Source organism: Oryza sativa, chromosome 1 (genome assembly GCF_034140825.1).
Source record: "Oryza sativa Japonica Group chromosome 1, ASM3414082v1".
NCBI classification, from domain to species: Eukaryota; Viridiplantae; Streptophyta; class Magnoliopsida; order Poales; family Poaceae; genus Oryza; species Oryza sativa.
The window spans coordinates 18,729,777-18,749,905 of record NC_089035.1 but is presented as its reverse complement, the minus strand read 5'-3'; the positions used below and the strand labels follow the sequence as shown (position 1 = coordinate 18,749,905).

At 40.1% G+C, this 20,129-nt stretch overlaps 1 protein-coding gene and 1 pseudogene across 1 annotated transcript; both read right to left on the bottom strand.

Annotated features, from left to right (window-relative positions):
* Window positions 1–3,819: 3,819 nt before the first annotated feature.
* LOC107278317 (pentatricopeptide repeat-containing protein At5g66500, mitochondrial-like) lies at window positions 3,820–7,267 on the bottom strand (annotated as a pseudogene).
* Window positions 7,268–10,125: 2,858 nt separating this feature from the next.
* Window positions 10,126–19,969, bottom strand: LOC4323992 (uncharacterized). The gene is made up of 20 exons (XM_015766183.3): window positions 19,581–19,969; window positions 18,850–19,008; window positions 17,605–17,768; window positions 16,939–17,046; window positions 15,959–16,129; window positions 15,346–15,879; window positions 15,176–15,250; window positions 14,972–15,100; window positions 14,775–14,849; window positions 14,486–14,695; window positions 14,143–14,295; window positions 13,838–14,061; window positions 13,402–13,519; window positions 13,168–13,306; window positions 12,878–13,079; window positions 12,675–12,780; window positions 12,416–12,556; window positions 12,218–12,341; window positions 12,005–12,121; window positions 10,126–10,800 (listed from the first exon to the last, which is right to left on the bottom strand). The coding sequence occupies exons 1-20, from the start codon at window positions 19,804–19,806 to the stop codon at window positions 10,424–10,426; spliced, it is 3,552 nt and encodes a 1,183-aa protein (XP_015621669.1). The 5' UTR covers window positions 19,807–19,969; the 3' UTR covers window positions 10,126–10,423.
* Between the last annotated feature and the right edge of the window lie 160 nt (window positions 19,970–20,129).

Here is a 20,129-nt window from a genome sequence, read left to right as displayed (position 1 = left end):
TCTCTCATCCCTCCTCTCCATGTTACCTTTTCTCTATTCCTTTTTTCTTTCAATTTCTGTATCTTTGACCCACCGTTAAATACAGGTTATAAGGTAGAGTCTCTTCACCATTTTGCGTCAAAAAAAAAAGTCGTGTGACAATGTGGCGGTGCCGTCTCTGATATTACCAGCCGGACAAAGCACGCAATCTTAAATTGATTGCGATCGGCCAAAGTATATAAAACACATATATTTATATTTATGGGAGATAAAATATGTCACATTGTGTAATACAATTATATAATAAAATAATCTATGAGTAAATTGCACCTGCGGTACACAAATTTAAGAGGTGAGTGCAATCTCTACTATTTACCTTTTGAACCAAATATATCGTTTATCCTTTTGAAGTAGACATATTGTTTATTTACTATTAAGCAAACTATTTTCCCTCCTTGGCCCTTGCTAACGATGCGTTGCCAACTTAAGAAGAACTTGTTTTTCATTGCCAAGTGATCAGAATCTACAAGGTCTCATCGATGTCAAGCATAGACCTATGTTTTACACCAAGATACATGCTTCTGAGACCATTGCCTTTTTCTAACAACTTAATGGATGTAAAGAATATAATGATGTAAAAGTATGTTCCTTGACAAATTATTCTAGTAATGTCATTTTCGCTTAAAAAGCCTTTTTTTTTTGGGGGGGGGACAACATTATCAAGGGATTTATATGGCATTAACTTCAAGTAATCAATATTTACTTATAAATTACCATAGCACAATTGATGGCGATGATTGACAAATTGCTTAAACCTCCAAGAAGGAAAACCTGTTTCTTTAGCTACAATAATCCAGCATGATTTTTTAATGAGAAAACATAAATGCATGGCTACGAAAATAGGCATGGTATTGAAGCACCATATGTAGGAACTAAAAAAAAAGAGGATCTGAATCAGTTCCATTGATCCCATCATTACCAAAGATAAAATATACAGTACTTGCAAAAACCTTTTCGTCTAACACGTGAATGTTAAACACCAGGCACTGTACGTGTTTGGGACTTTAGGTCATGTGCTACCCATTGATTGTTTTTTTTAATATTACTGATACTAGCTTTGTCGAAACAGAAAATACTGAACTGTACGGATGTACCCTATTCTTTGCTTAATAGTGCTTGCTTTTCTAGCAAAAGCTGAGCAACCTCACTTAGTGAGTCCATTTCCAAACCTCCAATAGTTTTTTTTAAGAGTGTTCCAAGAGTTCGTGACAAATATTCATGCACTTTCCTCTTTGGCACTGTTACTTTTGGTCTGGAGTTTATTGTTCTAATTCTGCATTTACTAACATATAACCATAATATAAAATCTATATTAGAAGAGAGAACTGCATTAACTTTCATCGTTCAGTACAACCTTCACACGCTGGTTACAGATAATTGCTTGTGCTGGAGCTAATGAACACCTAACAACTATGAGAGTGACACATAAATGATGATGTCCATTATGGTATCAAGTACTGAATTAGGCCGTTGATGACCTACCAGAGAAAGCTAAAAGGGACGAACCTCCGAAAAAACTTCAAAAGGCAGGGTTTGCCTCCAAGTTTGGATTGAGAAATTGCTCTTGTGAAATCTTCAATTCAGGATATTCATTCAATCCACACCTTGGGTAAAATGCTCTTCTTTTGTTTCAAGGAGCTTTAGGGTGTTGATTACCTGTAACAAGAAGCAGCATGTCCCTCTTGATGGTGGAGGAAATAGACATGTTGCATAGAAAAGATTCGAAGTGTACCTTGCAAATGGAAGGATGAAAGTTTATGTGCAGTTTTAATCCGCAAAGGGAAGAAAAGATGCCGACATATTTGTAATATATGGCTTTGATCATCATCAATTTGCAACTTAGAATGTAGTTGCAATTATTAGATAAGAACATGAGCAAGATGGATGTGTGGCGTCAACCAGCAAGGACTAGGCTTTTGAACTCTCTTGATGTGATATTTCTGATATCATGATGTATATATAAGCATATATGCAATGCATATGTACCAAACAAGCTGAAGTGCATGCACACATTATATTTATGGAGGGCCCTTGAGGTGTGGTGCAAATGATATGGCAAGGATGCTATCAGAGACAGTTGTTTCTTCATCCTAGTGATACAGGAAATGGCATACAGCATCATGGAAGTGCCCCAAATACCAATGGAACTTCTTTTCCTCTCTTGTGGGAAAATTGGAAAAAGGGGATCTGAAGAAATTACCTTCGTAGATGATTGAATGCAGGCTTTATCCCTGAAGTTTTAAACTGCAAAAAAAAAAAAAGGTGGCTTCTGGTTTTCAGACCTTTCAGACACAACACAAATGAAACAGACATTGTGGAAACTGTATGGAGCAAGAGATGGGGGGACCAATGTATGTTCCTGCAAAAGGGAAGTCTCAACAGCCCATCACTTAGTAGGCAAAGCAGCAGCAACATGTGGGGGCAAAGGACCATGCCCATTGACAATGAGCCAGTCATGTAATGCCAGGGACCAAATGGTACTGTAGGTCTCTCATACATGGATGCACGGTGTAATCTCGAAGTATGCCAATCTTCGGGTGGTAGGAGTAACATGATAAAATACATAGAGTTGAGAAGGATGACATTGCACACTTGAGTTGCGCCAATGGCCTACAGCTACAAACAAAAGAGTGAAATGTTGAAGAACTAAACACGATAACTGCAAATATTACATTGGACTGACTTTGGCTCGTGATCCACCATTGATAAATGGTGAGAAACAGCAAGCTTCAAGCAATCAAAGGTCGCTTTCATGAGCTAATATGATCAAAGAGTAATCAACCAGTATGCATTAGGGTTTCTTTCCAGCTGGCACAATTTTAGCATGTCACTTGTGGGACCAAGAAAGAGACATGAAAATTCTTCTTGAGATTCAGAAACCTCAGCTTTACCACTATCATTTTCTGGAATAGCATGGATGGAGGTTTGCGTTAGAAGTGACAACACAAATATGAGGTGAGTCCTATCAAAATATTCAGCAATAAACGTTGAGATTGATAGTGTAAATAAAAATATCACAACTCATGGTATGTAAATCACTGAGAGAAAAAAAATATTGAAAATGAAATTTCAAAAAGTGGAGCAGCAGGTGCACATGGAGATGGAACCCCCCAATTAGGTGCAAAGAATATGAAATGTCCAGAATCAGCTTGACAAGATTGTTAAAGCAGAAAATCTTCATACTGTGATACTACGTAGCTTCTTATATGAAAAGATCTAGGGCCACCATGGACCACACCTATTTAGTGACCAACTAGGCTTCCTATCATTTGAACCTAAAGGAAAAGAACAATAATGGAAAAACTGGAGTCGAATATCGAACATAACAAATATTAAGTCAGACAACAATGAAGTCCGATACTTTTACGATTATTAACAGGTAATATTAACAAGGTTTGGACTTTCTGAAAGTGGTAAATAGATGATACCTAGTGAATTGGAATTTGGGAAAGGGAAACTCCGTGAGGGCAGCAAATTCTTCAAACAAATACGCCCATCGTATTTGCATCATGGCTTTGATATCACAAGCCAAAATAAGCACAAGGAATATCTGAAGCAACAATTTTCAAATATCGGGCTGAAGCAGTTAAGTCTTGTGTCTTACACTCCTCGTCTCTCGAGTTTTGTGGACTACTACTGAAAAATACCTCTATGTGTTACGTGATTCATCAATCCATTGAGGTTTAAAAGATGAGTGTTAACAGATTGTACTAAGTCAAAAACCAAGAATGGGCATGGACAAAACTATGCCAAGAAATACAAAAAGCATACACCCCAGAATAAAAAAGCAGTAGGTTGGATGAAATATTTAAGCCATTACAACCACCGTTTACATTTCCAACATTGATGCACTCATTGTATGATTAGCTAAAAGCTTGAAAATACAAAAATGAGAATAAATTGCTAGAATGCAAGTTAAAACATAAAGTCCACAATTTATTTACAATAAAAGGGCAAAGAAAAGGTCTTACCCTTATAGCACCATGGGTGTGGTGAGTATTTCTGATTTCATTTGGGAGAACTACGGGATTATTTATGGATGAATAGAGAATATGAACTTGGTTGTTATCATCAATGCAACACAATACTTCTTGAGCATACATATCTTACTTGACTATTTCTTGAAAACTTTCAAAACCAACTTCATGCAGCTCCAGGATCCCTTAGGAAAGCCTGGAAAGCATCTTGAGTTCTTGACCTAGTACTGCAAACCTGCAATACTAGGATTTCAGTCGGTCTGTGCATTTTTAGAAATTGCAATCCAACACATCATATGATAAATGATGTTTATTTTACATTTTACGAATATAAATCTGAAGCATCGGTTGTTCAAAAAGCTTTGGGCAACAAGCAATGAACCTACCAAAGATTCAAATATAGTTTCTGTACATGATTGCAGCTCAAAAGATTATTTAGTTATAAGGAAAACATTCCTCAGCAGGAACTAACTGATCAATGTCAGGACTGGGAACACATTGAAGAAGTATTTGATAGTAGAACCATTCTTCAATATACATTGAATAAGTATTTGGTAGTAGAACCATTCTTCAATATTTCAGTCATACTATTGCTCAAAGGAAGAGACCATTCTTCGAGTCATACCAATTTAAGATCTGTTGCTAAAAGGAAGAGAATGTGCAGAACCTTGTTCATTTACCAAATTTAATCAGAAAAGGGGTCCCAAAATGGGGCACTACCTGCTAAAGTTCACCTCCAGTGTCTCAGGCAGAAGTAGCAGCATATTATTTCCAGTAGACAGTTCGTTCAGTGCTGGCAGACTCTGTCACCATAGAACTAGTTCGAGACCAGTCTTTCCTACAAAAGAGAACAGTTCACTGATCTAATCATAATTATCAGGGATAATTGACTACAGAGAACCAAGCATCATAAGTGCTCCTCTAAGTAATAGAAAAAAAACAAGTAATCTAAATAGCAGACTACTAGGCTTGGAATCTTGTATGTGCCCCTTAAGGAAGCTAATAAGAATTTACCACACTACCAAAACAAAGTAATCAAACCGGTATAGCATCTTTTAACAATATATTTGACTATGCCAAGCAGTTTCATTACATGATCATATCGTTTAGTCTTTATTTATCATTCAGATCATGCAACTTCAATAGTTGGCCACCTTCCTATGTTTGCTACATCTGTGCTGAAGTTGGTGACTAGAATACTCCAAAAATTTAATCACATAAAAAATTAATATCCAGGTTAAAAATGAATTATGCTATCAATGTCACATCAAGTGATCTCAGTTGTTTGAACAAAATTTCAGAACAAGAAAAGCCTCAAATGTATAAAAAGATAACAATATGTGAAATGATAAGACATAACTGGAATTGATCTATATATCAGAGGATAGTTATCTGAAACAATAAAATCATTTTTAAAATCTTAAAACACATTCACATGTACCGCTAGAGGATAGAGACATATTTTATGTCACTCTTGGAATATTTTAGTTTTTGACACAAAACAATGTGTCGATGTTAAATCGCACATATTTTTTCATCATGTCCAATGGCACAACTGTTGTCATTGCAACAAAAAATCCAAAAATATTTAAGGATGAACAAAAGTAATGTAGTTCATAGCATATTTACTAACATAGATAAGCTAAGTACAATGCTTAATTTCATATTTCTCAAGATGACTGCTTTACAAACTTACACTAGTGCGAAAAAAAATTGGCCCTACCATATAATCTCGTACCCACAGTAAAAAACTGAACCGAATTGTTCCCCTTCCCCACTTATTGCCCTTGTAAGTCCATACGACAATATCACTCATCAAGTCCTAATACCATGAGTTGAAGTCGATCAGCTGTACTCCCAGACTACCCTTGTCCAATATAATCCTCCTTGGTTCATCCGATTCAGACCATTGTCTAGCAACAGCATGAAAATTTGATATTAGCACATGACTTCCTGGATTTTCTGGGTCAACCTCCAGAAGGTGCAGAGCTACTTTGTTGCCTCTCAACACATCCATGTTAGCTTTACATGCATTCAACATAGCCACACAGATGGAACCAGAAAGCTCACTTCGGGTTATAATGAAACTACAATAGAGATACCATGCCTCATCATTCTGGCCTGCACGGCCTAATAGATCAATAAAACATGCATAGTGCTCTGGTCCCGGATTAATCCCATATTGTCTTTTCATCAAATGCAACATAGCTCCCCCTTCATCCACAAGACCAGATTGTCCACAAGCTGAAAGAACAGCGAGAAATGTAACTTCATTTGGCAAGACCACTGGTGCAACTTTCTCCATCCTTTTAAACAAACCTAATGCTGCTTCTCCATGACCATGGCAACTGTAAGCATCAATCATACTGGACCAGGAAACCACGTTCCTGCAAGCCATTTGGTCAAACACAATGCGAGCAGCCATTGTCCGCCCACATTTTGCATACATATCAATGAGTGCATTACATAAGATCGTCTGTGAAGTAGACCCATGACGGACAGCCTTGCACTGCACCAGCATACTGTACATCAAATTCGCTGTCGCTGAGCAGGCAGTGAGAGCACATGTCAGCGCAATTCCATTAAGCTCAATCCTCCCCAGAATCAAGAAAGCGTCCATGAATGATCTGCTGTTCTCCACACAGCCTGAAAAAACAGCGTTGTACAGAACAACATCCTTTTGGCAATCCGTGCACAGTGCACTGTGCACATGAACAACCTCATCGCTTCCTCAACAAGGACATAGCTCATATAGAGATCCACAAGCGCCGTCGCCCTGATGACATCGTCCTGGCATGCAAGAACGCAGCGCGCGTGGACCTGACAGGCTGACAGCCAGGGCGGAGGGCCATGGTGCAGAGGGTCGCGGCCGTGGGCGCGAACCGCGCGGTGGCCATTCCCCGGAAGGCGTACGCTGCGGTGCCGGGGCGCGCGTTCCAGGCGACGGCGTCCCGGGCGGGCATTTCGTCGAACAGGCGGGACGCGGCGGCTGGGAGGCCCGCGTTGGCGTAGGCAGTGAGGAGGGCTGGAGGGCGGTGGCCGGGATAGGGCTGGAGAGGGAGGAAGACTTGATGAGGGTAGCATGGACTACGGGAGAGTCGGACGGGTGGGAGGAGAGGCGGCGGAGCAGCGCGGCGAGCGGCGGCGGCCGCCGCATTGCGCATTGCATGGGATATCTATGACGGGATAAACGCTGTATTTAGCTCCGGTTCCAGCCGGCAGCCGCTGCCTTCCGAGTCGTGGTTAGAGCAAGGATAATGGATTAATGGTGAGTTCTTTCTCCCAACTTTTCCCTGCTCATATCCTCGTGTTCCGCGTACGTTTTTCAAACTGCTAAACAGTATCTTTTTCATGAGAAACTAGAAAGCAAACACAGCCTAATAGTAGAGCTCACTTCCTACAATTAGTTTATTTTAAAGCCAACATATAAAATATATTAGCTATAAAATTGGCTACAATTTTCTTCTCCTCTCTATCTCACTTATACATTTAATGTATTTGTCCTGAAGCTTGTGTTAAGCTAGCTCTTGTATGAGAGCCAACACCCTTGATTTTTTCTGTTACCTCTCTTATTTACGTAAGCTTATAATAGGCTTATAGCTTACTATTATCCTTGCTCTTATCTGGCTTTCTTGAAACATGTTGTTGTGTACTCTTTCTTCTCGATTCCTGCCACTGCGACCGCCACCGCAAGGTTTGGTGGACTTTGGAGTTATCCCGATACTGGCGATATGAATGCTAGTATCTTACGATTATATCAAGCCGAAACAATTCCGATCTCACATAGTATCTTAATTTTCATAGTATCTCAAGACAACATGGATAGATGACACAAACTCACAAACCCCACGAGGCAAACCAAACAAGAATGTAGATTTAAACGCAAACCAAACCCTTTTTTTTTAAAAAAAAAGAAAATAAATCAATAGCTCTGGTCACCCTATATACTTATAGAAATCCCCACTAAGTGTAGTTAATGTTATTTTTCTCTTCTCTTATTAAGCCACATCACCTTAATTATTTTTAGCCATTGGATGACAAATCTATAGTTCAAATTGTCTCTTCTTTCTTCTCTCATAACACCAAGTAATCTCAATCATTTTTAGGCCTCAAAATTTATAAGTATCAATTTGTTTTAGTTTTAATATTCATATTTCATCTTATTTGTACATATTATGCAACTTAATTTCCCACAGCAACGTGGCAGGGTATTCATCTAGTTTATAGATATAGTAAACACATACTCTCTCTTTCATCTGGTCAATACCAGTAGAAATGTAGAATCTCTTAGCTAACATTCAAATCTTTAGATTTGGATTTACTCCGTGAAGTTATGCACCTGCAACTTTGTTTAGTGCAATAGCGTAGTATTGAATTTTCGGTAATGTTAATAGCAACCATCTGCTTCTAGTCAAATGGTCATTCATCTTAAAACATACTTATGGATTCCCTTTAAGAATCTCAAGATTATGAGGTCTCCTTCTGAGAGCATGAGCAATGGGTGGCTCTGGGTCGTAGTCCTAGCTCACACCATCCGGCTTTCATTGCCTTTCGAACCCGCGTCGTCCCCTAGGAGAGAGCCAGAGATGCGCGCTTGCTCGCGGGGGAACGCGCCCCTCGGCCACTTTTGGCGGAGCCACAGAGCCAGGCTCCGCATTGGGCGCACCGTGGCTAGGGAAGTAGCTCGTGGACAACGCTCCCTACCCCCGTATTTCCCTATTCACCCTCGCCCCCCTCCCTCGCCGTCGCCTTGAGTTGCGTCGCACTCCTCCTCTTTCTCTGCCTCGCCTTCTCTTCTCCTCTTCCATCCTCGCTGAGCAAGAACGCAAGGATTAGATCTGAGATTCGATCTTCCACTCACCCTGCCATAAAGAGCAAGAAATCGGAGCAGGACGAGAGCAGCGGAGAGTGAAGAGGAGATGGAGATGGAGTGGGCAGTTTCTTTCACTTCTCCCTCTCTCTCTGTACACGTCTCATCACTTTGGACTCCGAGCCAACAAAATGCTTAAACAAGTCCAAAATGTTTCTCTCTCTCATTTCTCACCTCTCCCTTCCTCTTCAATGTGACTGCACAGAGGGCAAGGAGACCGACAAAAAAAAACAAAAGGAGCAAAGAGCAAGAGAAGTAGTACTCCAGTGAGGGTGTCGGTGGGCTCAAAAGAAAAAAATGTAAGAGAGAAAATATATAGCAATGGCTACGTGGATTGGTTGGATTGGTGCACACTGTTATGGGTTAGGCCATCTATAATCGGTACCCTCAACGCGTACCCTTGCAAACGGTGCCTCCTTTCCACCGCCGGGTCATTCCCTGGGAAAGAGGCGCAACGCCTGGCAGAGGAATGCGTGCCTCGGCTGCTTTTCTGGAGCCACCGCTCGAGGCTACGCGTTGGAGGAGGGCGTGGCTCGTGGACACGGCTCCTGCTCCACAAATTTCCCCTTCCACCCTCGGTCTCGTTGCTGGCAGTGGGGAGGAGTCGGAGGCGACAGCGACGGCGACGAGCGACGGCCGCCACCATCTCCTTCCCAATCTGGCCAGGAGGGGGGATGCAGATCCGTAGGCGCCGGATCTGCTGCCCCCCGACCGGCGACGGCGCGAGGTGGAGGAGATTAGGGAGGCGGACGACGCGAGAAGAAGAGAGGGGTAGTATAGTAAAATACCTACGTGGGTTTTTTTTGGTTAGGGACACTCGTGGGCTACTAGGGGTATCATTCATTGTGAGGGGAGTTTCCCTACAAGTATCCTCTAGTGAGGACACTTTAGGAGTGGCTCACATTGTGGATGCCCTTAGAGTATCTCCATCCAGTTGCTTCAGATTTTGAAGAGTCCAGCTACAGGTATCCTCCATTGGGATGGAGTGGCTTCAGTTAGTGAGAGTACCAATGGAGTAGCTTTGATTGTAGATGCCCTAAGTGCTGAACTCAAGGTTCATGAATCCATGAACTTAACATGCAGATTGTTACAAAGAACATTGTTTGGCACGTATAAATCTGAACAAGTCTATGACAGCGGCACTCTCAAAGAAGACAACCGCTGACTAAGGTGGTATTTGGATCCAGTTTAGTTCCTATCACATCAGATGTTTGGACGCTAATTTGGAGTCATGAACCATAAACGAGTAACTCAGTGTAAAGTTTGCATTACTAAAACTGTACTCTGATCAGAATGTACAACATGATTTACCTGTTTTCTATACAGAAAGTTTGACCTAGGATTACAACAAAAATATGTATGCTTTACTCTCAGCAACGGAAAATGTATTTTCTGTCTACCGTGACCTCCCCGCCTTACCAACAATGAATAAAAAGAATTTCCACCTTGATGGTTGTGAAAAAGCACATGTTACCAGAGAAAATGGAGCTGGAAAAAAATATGAAGAATTAACAACTGGGCATGTATTTGTTAAATTTTAACTGGGCTCATCGCTGCCTTTTGCTTTGCCTCGTAACATATCTCCAAAACCACCCAGCATTATACGACCAAACCTTGTGTTCTCTTGCTGAGTTTGTGGGGTAGGCTGAGAGGGGGTCGTGGCAGCAGTATCATGTTGTTCCCCGCTCTCTTTCTTCACAAGGAGGCTGCTCTCACCAAAGAAGCTGCTCATCGATGATGCAATCCCAAGATGTGCTCCCATTACCTTGCCAAGGCTCTCAAGTTTACCTCCCGACCTTTCGCGGGCTATAACTTCTAGTGCTTCCTTGTGTGCAGGGTCTAGAGCATCCAGATCTTTTAACAAGTTCTGTATTGACGGCAAAAGCAGATCACGTACGCTTGTAGCAGGAAGATCTGCAACAAATAAGAGAAAACACATGTAAGAAATGGCAGATTAAACTATATGGCCAAGCCAAAACAGACTTATGACTATGGGTTTTACTAAATATCATCAATTAAAGTCCCTAGTTAAACCATGACTGGGCAGTGCTCTACTAACAACTAATAAACTGGTGTGAATCAAAAGCCAAAGGAGTTGTTGATTCTGTCAACACTGGTAACATGTTCTACCCCTCTAAACAAAATATAATTAAGTTTTGTTCAAAAAAAAGAAAATATAATTAATTAATCATTCCATTCATTTTGTTCACTTTTATAAGTTGTATTTTGATTTCAAAAGGTCAACCTTTTAGACTTTGACAAACAATTAGCCAGATTATAAGTACTTTCAGTATGAAAAATACACCGCAAGGATCATATTCAAAATGCTTTCACACAACGCTAGTTTTACATCTTTTATAACTACATATTATGAGACATCAATGGTTAAATTTTAATTTTGAAGAGTGTCAAACTAAATTGTCTTATGGAAGTAAACCGAAGGTACAATATATGCTTGTAAAGATTTAACTACAACACAGAAAGGGCATGATTGCTTCACTCTCAAGCAACAGCACAGCTGTATTTACTTATAAGTTTATGCCTTAATTCTGCCCTGTGATGTTGAAAACTGAAATTATTTAGAATGGATTTGCAAATGAAAACATAGTCTATTGTTCAAAAGCTTCTGTTGGCTTCATCAATTTACCATGTACAAGATGGTACTCCATCTCTATATTAGGTAATCAAGGATACAGTCAACCTTTCAAAACATTCACCATTAATAGACATGCCAAATTGTATGGATTAACTGTATGAAACCAATGTATTTGGGTTTGTCACACAAATACTTCCGTTACATAGTTTTATTTTTACTAGTATGCTATGGTAAGAACCCATAGTTATACCTAACATTGGACATTGTAAAAACTGAAAAATGACTTGATAGTTTAAGACAGAATATGACAGTAACAAGCTAATATGGGATCAAAGTTGGATATGCAAGTGAACAAACTAATGTAAATGGAATTCCTGATATAATATGTCATTGCTAAATACTTTTCAAACGCATCTTGAAATATAAACAAAATATACTGAAAATACATGCAGATGCCGACTTGACCAAAGTTACAGGGTTGTGGTATAAGGGAAGGATTAGCTAGTTTTGGATAAGGCTAACCTGTAGCATCCACAGCACGCAGTGCTTCACAGAATACATTTGCTATCTCACGACGCCGCTCAATATCATTTCCAGTAGGTGGGGCGCTCGTTAGCTTAAATATCTTAGTTAAAAGATGTATGTAATGTCAAAGAAAACAGAACACACAAGCAATCTAATGAATCATGAAAAAATGGTAAAGACTTTAGAAATTAAATGCGGTTGATAGGATATATTCACGTAGTCTATCTGTTGTATGTGGCACTGCCACTGCAAGTGCACGAATAACAGAAACAGTAGCTTCATGTGATCCATCTTCAAGAAAAGCATCCATTTGAATTCGTATCTTGTCAACAACCTGACAGCAAGTCTTTAAGGCAATGCACGAAGTACATAAAGTATCAAAGAAAATAAATGAAGATGTATACATACCATGTCATTTTTAAAATGCTGAGCAACAGCTCCAAATGCTTCTATACTAGCATATTTTACCGTCAAGTTTTGATCAGAACCAAGGGTTATAAGTGCTGGCAAAACATGAGTTGATGCTACTTTCACACTGATGTAGGGTACCTGTGTGTTAAAACAATCAAGGATACCATGAGGAACATATGGAACCAAGAAGGCAAAGGTGGTCAACCCTCTAAGAAACTACCAATGCATTCTTGTAATGAATTAATGATACGCTTACAAGTGCTTTCAGTAGAGCTGCAGCATTGGTTTTTAGGTTGGCATCAGAGATCACAACCATCTCCCACACAATATTAAATACAGCAACATGGTGCTCCTCAAACATGCTACATAATGATAATAAGTGAGACACATTAACATAGAGCATATCAACAACATCGTGACACTGGCTGCATTATGGATTCAGTTAGTTAAAGCACGAACCAAAGGAACCGAACTGCGTCAATGATCTCAGCAGTGTGATGCATAGAAAATGAACCATCCTTCGTGTTCTGGATAAGTAATTTTCTCAAATATTCTTCTAATTGTTGACGTTTTGAAGGATAACCCAAAATACCAGATAACAACAATGGAAGGACACACACAATTCCAAGTTTTTCGGCAATAGAAGTTTTTGGACGCAAACCTGCAAGATTTAAACACAATACATACAAATGTTGAACAAAGGAAAATTTAAACCAAACAGCCTTGCCATATTAATACAGGATACTTACCACGAACTCTAGACTGGGTTGCCAGAGGAAAATAGGTGAAATCACTGCTGTCAATATCCCCCGCTGCTACAAGAAATACAGGTAGCATAACGTGTTCCAGATAATCTATGCCATAACGTCCCGATACATCCAATAGGTACTAAAAAAGTTTCAGGAAATGATTGGTCAGAATTTTATACATGATACCATGATGGAAGGATATGCATAGGTGTTGATGTGATCTGTAGAATTTACCTTCCTGATCACCGTTCTTAAGTTATCCTCTTTAGCAGGCAACAGGCAAGCAAGCTTGATCAAATCCGGTAGACACTCAGTGTGCATCCATTCAAATGCTGACCACTCTGTGTCACCTCTGTCAAGTGTCCCAGGACACAATTAGTTGATAGAAGATAAATAAACTCTGATGGTTCGATTAAATTGATCGTGCAATAAACATCCTAATTTTGACCACTGATATAACTAAACCTATCTAGATTAGCCATTCGAAAATGATGCCACTGCATATACTTTGAAGATATCATGTTTTTACAAGTTCCTTCATGTGCATAACTGCTGAAAATAATGATCAAATATACACTTTGGAGACCGTTCAATTTCAAAAACGTCATACATTTAAGAAGAGAGGGAGTAGTAAAGTTTTCACACAATATTACAGAGGAAGACAACTTACGCTGCATACAGTTTTAGGCAGGATTTTGAGAAGTAGCTTTCTGGCATAGTGCCTGTAGAAGGATCAGCAGCAAACGGGCAAGTAGATATAGCTTTCTGGTGAATAAATGGTAGCAACTCGGTCAACATGCGGAGGAGGACATCAATGTTCCAACGCTCTTGCTCTCCTAAAACACGGAGATGAGAGTCTATTGCACCTTCAACCCCTGAAACGGGCGGACAGCGCTGAAGCATAACAATTGTGTCAGAACACATGTGGCACTTCAAAGAAACTATAAGGTTCCCAAAATTTACAAACATGTATACCTGAGCGGATGCCAGGATATGTGCCAGTAAGATTCTCAATATCTGATCCAGTTTATCTCCCCATCTTACAACAGCAGGAACAAGTTCCTTGAGAGCAACATTCACAACAGCCCCCGAAGGGTCACAGACCAACTGGAACATTAGCTCCTCAACCTACCAAACAAACAGGAAATTAAGAGGACTTCCAAAATAAGTATTATGTTTCATTGATTTGTAGCGCAGCAAGCTTTCAATCAAAACATATATTCTCCACTAAAAAAAGGAAGTTCTGACGGGTTAAATTTAACTAATTATAAGAAACCAAATTTCCCAGTTATTGGCTCTAAGCATTTGCAGGACTTACCTTATAATATTTATCCAGATTTGGAAACAGAGGAAGCAGCAATGTGAGGTTATGTGTTGCAGCTTCCCTTACAACCGTTGCAGAATCTTCAACAAGTTGTTGCACAATGGATAAGATAAGGGAATCACGTATCTCAGGACGAACATATACTGCTAATTCTCCACAGGACTGGGCAACAAGCAACCTACGCTCCTCATATTGGTGATTTATCTAAACATCAACCAATTTAGCATTATGTAATATTATATACCTAAAAAGGTTAAAATATCTGCCACAAATTGTCAAATACCTGTTCCCAACATTGTGGAAGTAACTCAGTTTCTGTCCTCATCTCACCTACACTCTTAGCAAGCTCCACACAAGCCTGCGTGAAGAGGAAAACAGTTATGTGAATAACCACAATTTAACCTAGTACTATAAGTTTGCAAGCTGCATCATGAGAAGTGCATGTGCCATGCACCAATTATTGCAATTGTAGGAACTTACATCCATTATGATGCGTCTCTGTTGTCCATCAGGACGTTTGATTAGATTGAACAACGTATGAGTTAAGGAATCACGTACATCACTATCTGGATGTTTTTCTATGGCACAGATGATCAACGGAAGAAGCTCCTACAACAGTGCAGCAAGTAACATAAGTTATACTTATATAAAGATTGAAACAAACTACAAGGGTTACAGGTAAACCTCACGATGGTTTATAAGCACATAAGGAACAATCTTTGGAAGAGCATCCGAAACTATTTTGATAGTCTCCAAAGCCTGCATGGTTGGATAAAAATAGTTTGCTTAATGAAATTTGCAAAGAAATAAATGTGAAAACTTCATACAGACCGAATATATATCAAGTCACTAACCATCTTATCTGATGATTTTTGTTTATAAGGACTCTCTACTTTCTCGGTATGAACTTTATCGTCAGTTAGATAAACAGATATGCTATCTGAATCCCCCTGGCTATTACCAGATCCATGCAGATTGCCATTGACAGATAAATCTTCAAAGCAAGTGTTTGTGCCAGATTTATCTTCTCCTGAAGTGCCATAGCCACTGTTCTCAGCAGTTGAGCAGGAAACTTCTGCTTCTGGACCTGGGGAACCTTCAAGGCTACTTTCCATATTTTCATGATCTTTCTTTTTACCCTCAGCTAGACTCACCTCCGATGCTAGCTTACTTGTTATGGATTCGGATCCTTTTAGATTGTCATGTTCACTGCTCAGCACTACTATTTCTTCCATAGAATTGGCAGGAATTAAACCATCAGTATCTCCAGAAGATAATCGTTTACTTGACCTAGTCCCTTCAATATGCATCTTAAGGGACGTAATTTCAGCTCTACAATCATTCAACTCCTTCCTCTGGACATCCAATGATTGCTTCAAGTCTTGAACCTTTCTTAAAATGTCAGTGTAGCAATGTTCAGAAGAATTGAAGTATAAGATAACTGGGTTATTTCTGAGAGATCATTACCGTTTTCTCCTTCTCTTTTATGTCCTTGTGTGCAGCTTCCAAAGACTTTCTTAAAGCAGCAATCTGACTATTAGCCACTTCCCTGCTCTTTATCAAAGCATCTTTTTCAGCACCAAGACTTTCATTGTCCTTCAGTAGCGTCTCATTTTCGCGGAGAATAGAAATCTTTTCCTGTGATATGTAATAAAAGTGATGACTTAAGAATATATGGAAGTTATGGGCTTGCAAGGAAAAACAGAGTCTTTAATGCTCAGTCATGTACTTCTGTGGTGCCTGTTTTCCCAATTACGAAGAATGACCAAGTGATCCTAATCACGTTGGACCATGATACAAGTCTTGGATAAGAATCTAAAATGCACTAGAAACCCCCAGGTTTATGATTGTTACTGCAATAACATCTAGGGCTAGTCAAATATTGTGATACCTCAAAATGGTCACAGAAAAATGTTAAACATATCAAATGCATCGAATGCTAAATCCTGCTACTTATTGATTCTCGAAAATCAATTTTAAAATACTCTTGCACTGCACTTTATGAAATGAACATTGACTCATGGCTTATGCAGCGGTTTTATTTCATTTTGTGTCACTATAACTGGATTGCACATTGTTCATGAATAAGATAAATGTGTCAACTATATGCATACTCCATAGAATGTAATTATTACTAAACTTGAATATGATGTAGGCCCTTCCTATTAGCACGTTACTTGGATTCTGTCAAAGGATTGCATGAAGCATATGATCTAGTTACCACAAATTTCCAGCCCTTTTCATTGAAGTATGTTGGTAAGGAAAAGATTCATTCCAATATGATTTGGAGTAAATATAATGTGTATTCTTAGCACACATTGATGGAATTAAAAACAAACATGTACCAGGATCTAATATTGTCGCATGTAACACTGTAATGCATCAAGCTGTAGTCAGTAAACAATTAGCAGCTTTTGTAGGAACATTAAGCAACTCCATGGAATCACCTCTGCAGCCTCTGTGGTAGATGAAAGATACTGATAGTAGTAACGACGAAGGGCATCAGGCACACAAGCTGAACTGTTAATCCAAACATCAAGGTCCTGATCAGGAACCTGCAATCAGAATGATCTAGTAAGCTTTACGAAGGTCGTCAGGCACACAAGCTGAACTGTTCATTCTACTGTTTTGTTTGATTCATAATTGATTTGCCAGCACTTTTTACTGTTGGAACTTTGAAGCACTTATGGGACCCACCTAGTGTTCATTCCACAGAATGAAGCTTCTACTAATTATGCCTATCAAATTTTCAAGGGATAGGTATGTGTGAACAGATCTGTAGAAATTACATTTGGCGATATGCAAACTTCATTTGAAAATTTACAACCATGAAATAAGGCTGGGAAAGGATCATCCATATATGTTCTTTTAAAAGATAACTTTCTGTACATACATTCCCATGAATTTTTTGTGATGCTACTAGATACACATCCTATCAACCATGAACAGAATTTGCATGAATTTATTTTGTTGAGAAAAGGACGTGACTTTGACGTGAAGTTCCATAATTTTGACTTTTTGCATGAGAAACAGATAAACAAACCCTAATAAACTTAACAACAAGAGGAAGCCATGAAAGAATAATAAATTCTAAGAGAAAATATGATACAGACCTCCTCAATGAAAGTCATGGCTGCAAGTCGATACCCAGCCAAAAGCAAGTATTCTTTGACAGCACAGTTCAGATCTTTCCGTTCATTATCCTTAAGAGGACCTAATGTTGAAATTTTGGCATCCCTTTTGTCATGATGGCTAGATCCTTCATTTGTCAAAGCATCTGAAAGAGGCCCAGCATGCCAAATGGATAAATCATCTTACAAGCACAAGATAGGTCTAGCATGGATTTGTTTTCATGGAAACTTTTTCAGCTTCTTAAGCTCACATAATCAACAAATTAACATAAATAAATACATGCATATTGTAGGTCAAAAAATCATACAAGGATCTATGTTCCAGTGCCAGTAGATTTACATTTAGCAGTACATAGTTACTAGCATAACTCAAACTGTGCACTCTCCAGCTGGTATGTGTGCCCTGATATTGATCATTACCTCATAATTAAGGTACAGTGCAAAAAATGCTAAAAAGTACAATTTATTGTCTCAAAAACCAGTTAAAAGCTATGATGCGCGCTGTCAGTAGGACCTCCCCTCTTATATATGTATGTCTATCAGTTAGCAATGAACACGATGAATGATGACTCACTTTGAATTATCTAGTAAAAGCTAGATAATTAGATGTCACCAATAAATCTGCAGCAGAGCGCTCACCGCAAGCTAGTGGCCCTTGAAGAGGCAAGTGTTTTACTTAAAAGTAACTAGAATATCTCAAGCTTGTTTGTGGAAAACTGATCAAAGCCAATGCATCAGTTCTGTTCAACCTTATTGAATTGTTGAGTGTAAAAGTTCCTACAGATACCCCCAGCATAAGCCACATTAATGCTTATAACCTTCAAATCAGACCTGTCTTTTGTTTATTTCCTGTTACCCTTTATGTCCATGGTACTTCTTCTTATTTCCTTTAAACCATATAGCCTCCAGCTGACAAGCAAATGCCATGACAACAAGGACAATATTGTTCAATACAATCCCAATTCCCAAAGATCACTGAGATAAACACCCTCTCGCGTATCACAGCCATATTTCATCCTCACATGAGATGGAATTTTCAAAGTTCAATATGTAAGCCACAGAATAATGAGATAATTTTCACTTTTGGCACTTATCTGAGTACCAAATGCTTTAACTATTGATTCCACTTCAATCAAAGAATGTAAAAACAGAAAACAATAGTTTTTGCTCCATGCCATCACATGAAACACAATATCACGCTATATTTGTCATTTCAAGGTTACATACCGGTAGCATTTGAGCCATCAGGAGAAGATTCTTTCTGCTTTTGTAACTCAAGCTTCAACCTGGAAAGATCTTCTCTGGCTAGCCGGAGATCATAATCAGTGAGGGCCAACTTTTCTTCTGCCGCTATTTTCTCTTCCAGCAAGCTCTGTGGATCAGCACCTGTCAATAAAAACATAGAGATAATCACCTCACAGACTCAATGACAGATGTTAGAACATTAGATTGAACACAAACACCGCATCTAGTGTACATGGATAAGCTTGCACAAAAAAGTGAGTAGATTGTTGAGTTATACCAAGAACAGACCCAAACATTTACCTGTAATTTATTTGTTCTGATAGCATTGCTTGGCCCATAATCCATATGCTACTCAATTTTAATGATATTATTAAGTAGTTGCAAACGGTGACATAAACAATGAAACTGCCACGCCTTGTGTGGTCTAAGTAAATTTAATTGTACTGTTCAAATTAATAATGCCCCTTCAACTGCGAAGTAACTAACCAACCAAATCGTCTGTAGAATGTAAGTCGAGCACCAAGGCACATACACCTAACATACCAACAACAAGATGAATTCAACAGCGCCAATTCGGACGTAATGCAGGGATATTATGAACATAATGGCAACACAGGAAGCAGGGAGCGCCACTACGCCGCGAGATCCAGCCAGCTGAGGAAAAGGGTTGGGGGGGAAGGGGGGGTGCAAATGCGGGGGACGCAGGGGCTCACCGGGCGGCGCGGAGGACGCGCGGGCGACGAGGTCGGGCGGGAACAGCGCGGGGTCGGAGAAGAAGGAGCGGAGGCGGAGCGCGTGCGCGTGGCGGCCGTCCTCCTGCAGCTCCTGCAACAGCTCGAGCGCCGTGAGGTGGTACCTCTCCTCCAGCAGGAAGTTCACCACGCAGTTGCACAGCGACGCCCACCGCTCCTCCCCCGCCCCCGCCCCCGTCGCCTCCATCACCTCGGGATCTGGTGGTGGTGGCGGTCGCCGGCGCCCCACCCGGTCAATCAGCCGCCGGCGACGAGGCGCGCTCCCGCCGCATGCGGTGGTCGGTGGATCTCGAGAGAGGCCGGTGGGTCGGGTCGGAAACTCGGACGAGACGAGAGAGGCGAAGGCGTGTGATTTTTGGAAGGGAAGAGAGGAGGAAGAAAGAGGAGGAGATCGACGGAGAGGATCGAGGCGCGCGCTGACGTCAGCTCGGCTACAGACCGCTGGTGTGTCTGATGTGGACACGTTGCAAATTTCAAATGGGCCGAAATGACGAAGGCCCATCAGGTGCC

Bases quoted from the DNA above. Each gene is read 5' to 3' on its own strand.
- LOC4323992 (XM_015766183.3), bottom strand. From the start codon at position 19,806: ATGGAGGCGACGGGGGCGGGGGCGGGGGAGGAGCGGTGGGCGTCGCTG. The intron at 14,696-14,774 runs GTATTTGACAAT...GTTGATGTTTAG, and splicing joins TTCCACAATGTTGGGAACAG to ATAAATCACCAATATGAGGA. The intron at 12,781-12,877 runs GTTCGTGCTTTA...ATCATTATGTAG, and splicing joins GACGCAGTTCGGTTCCTTTG to CATGTTTGAGGAGCACCATG.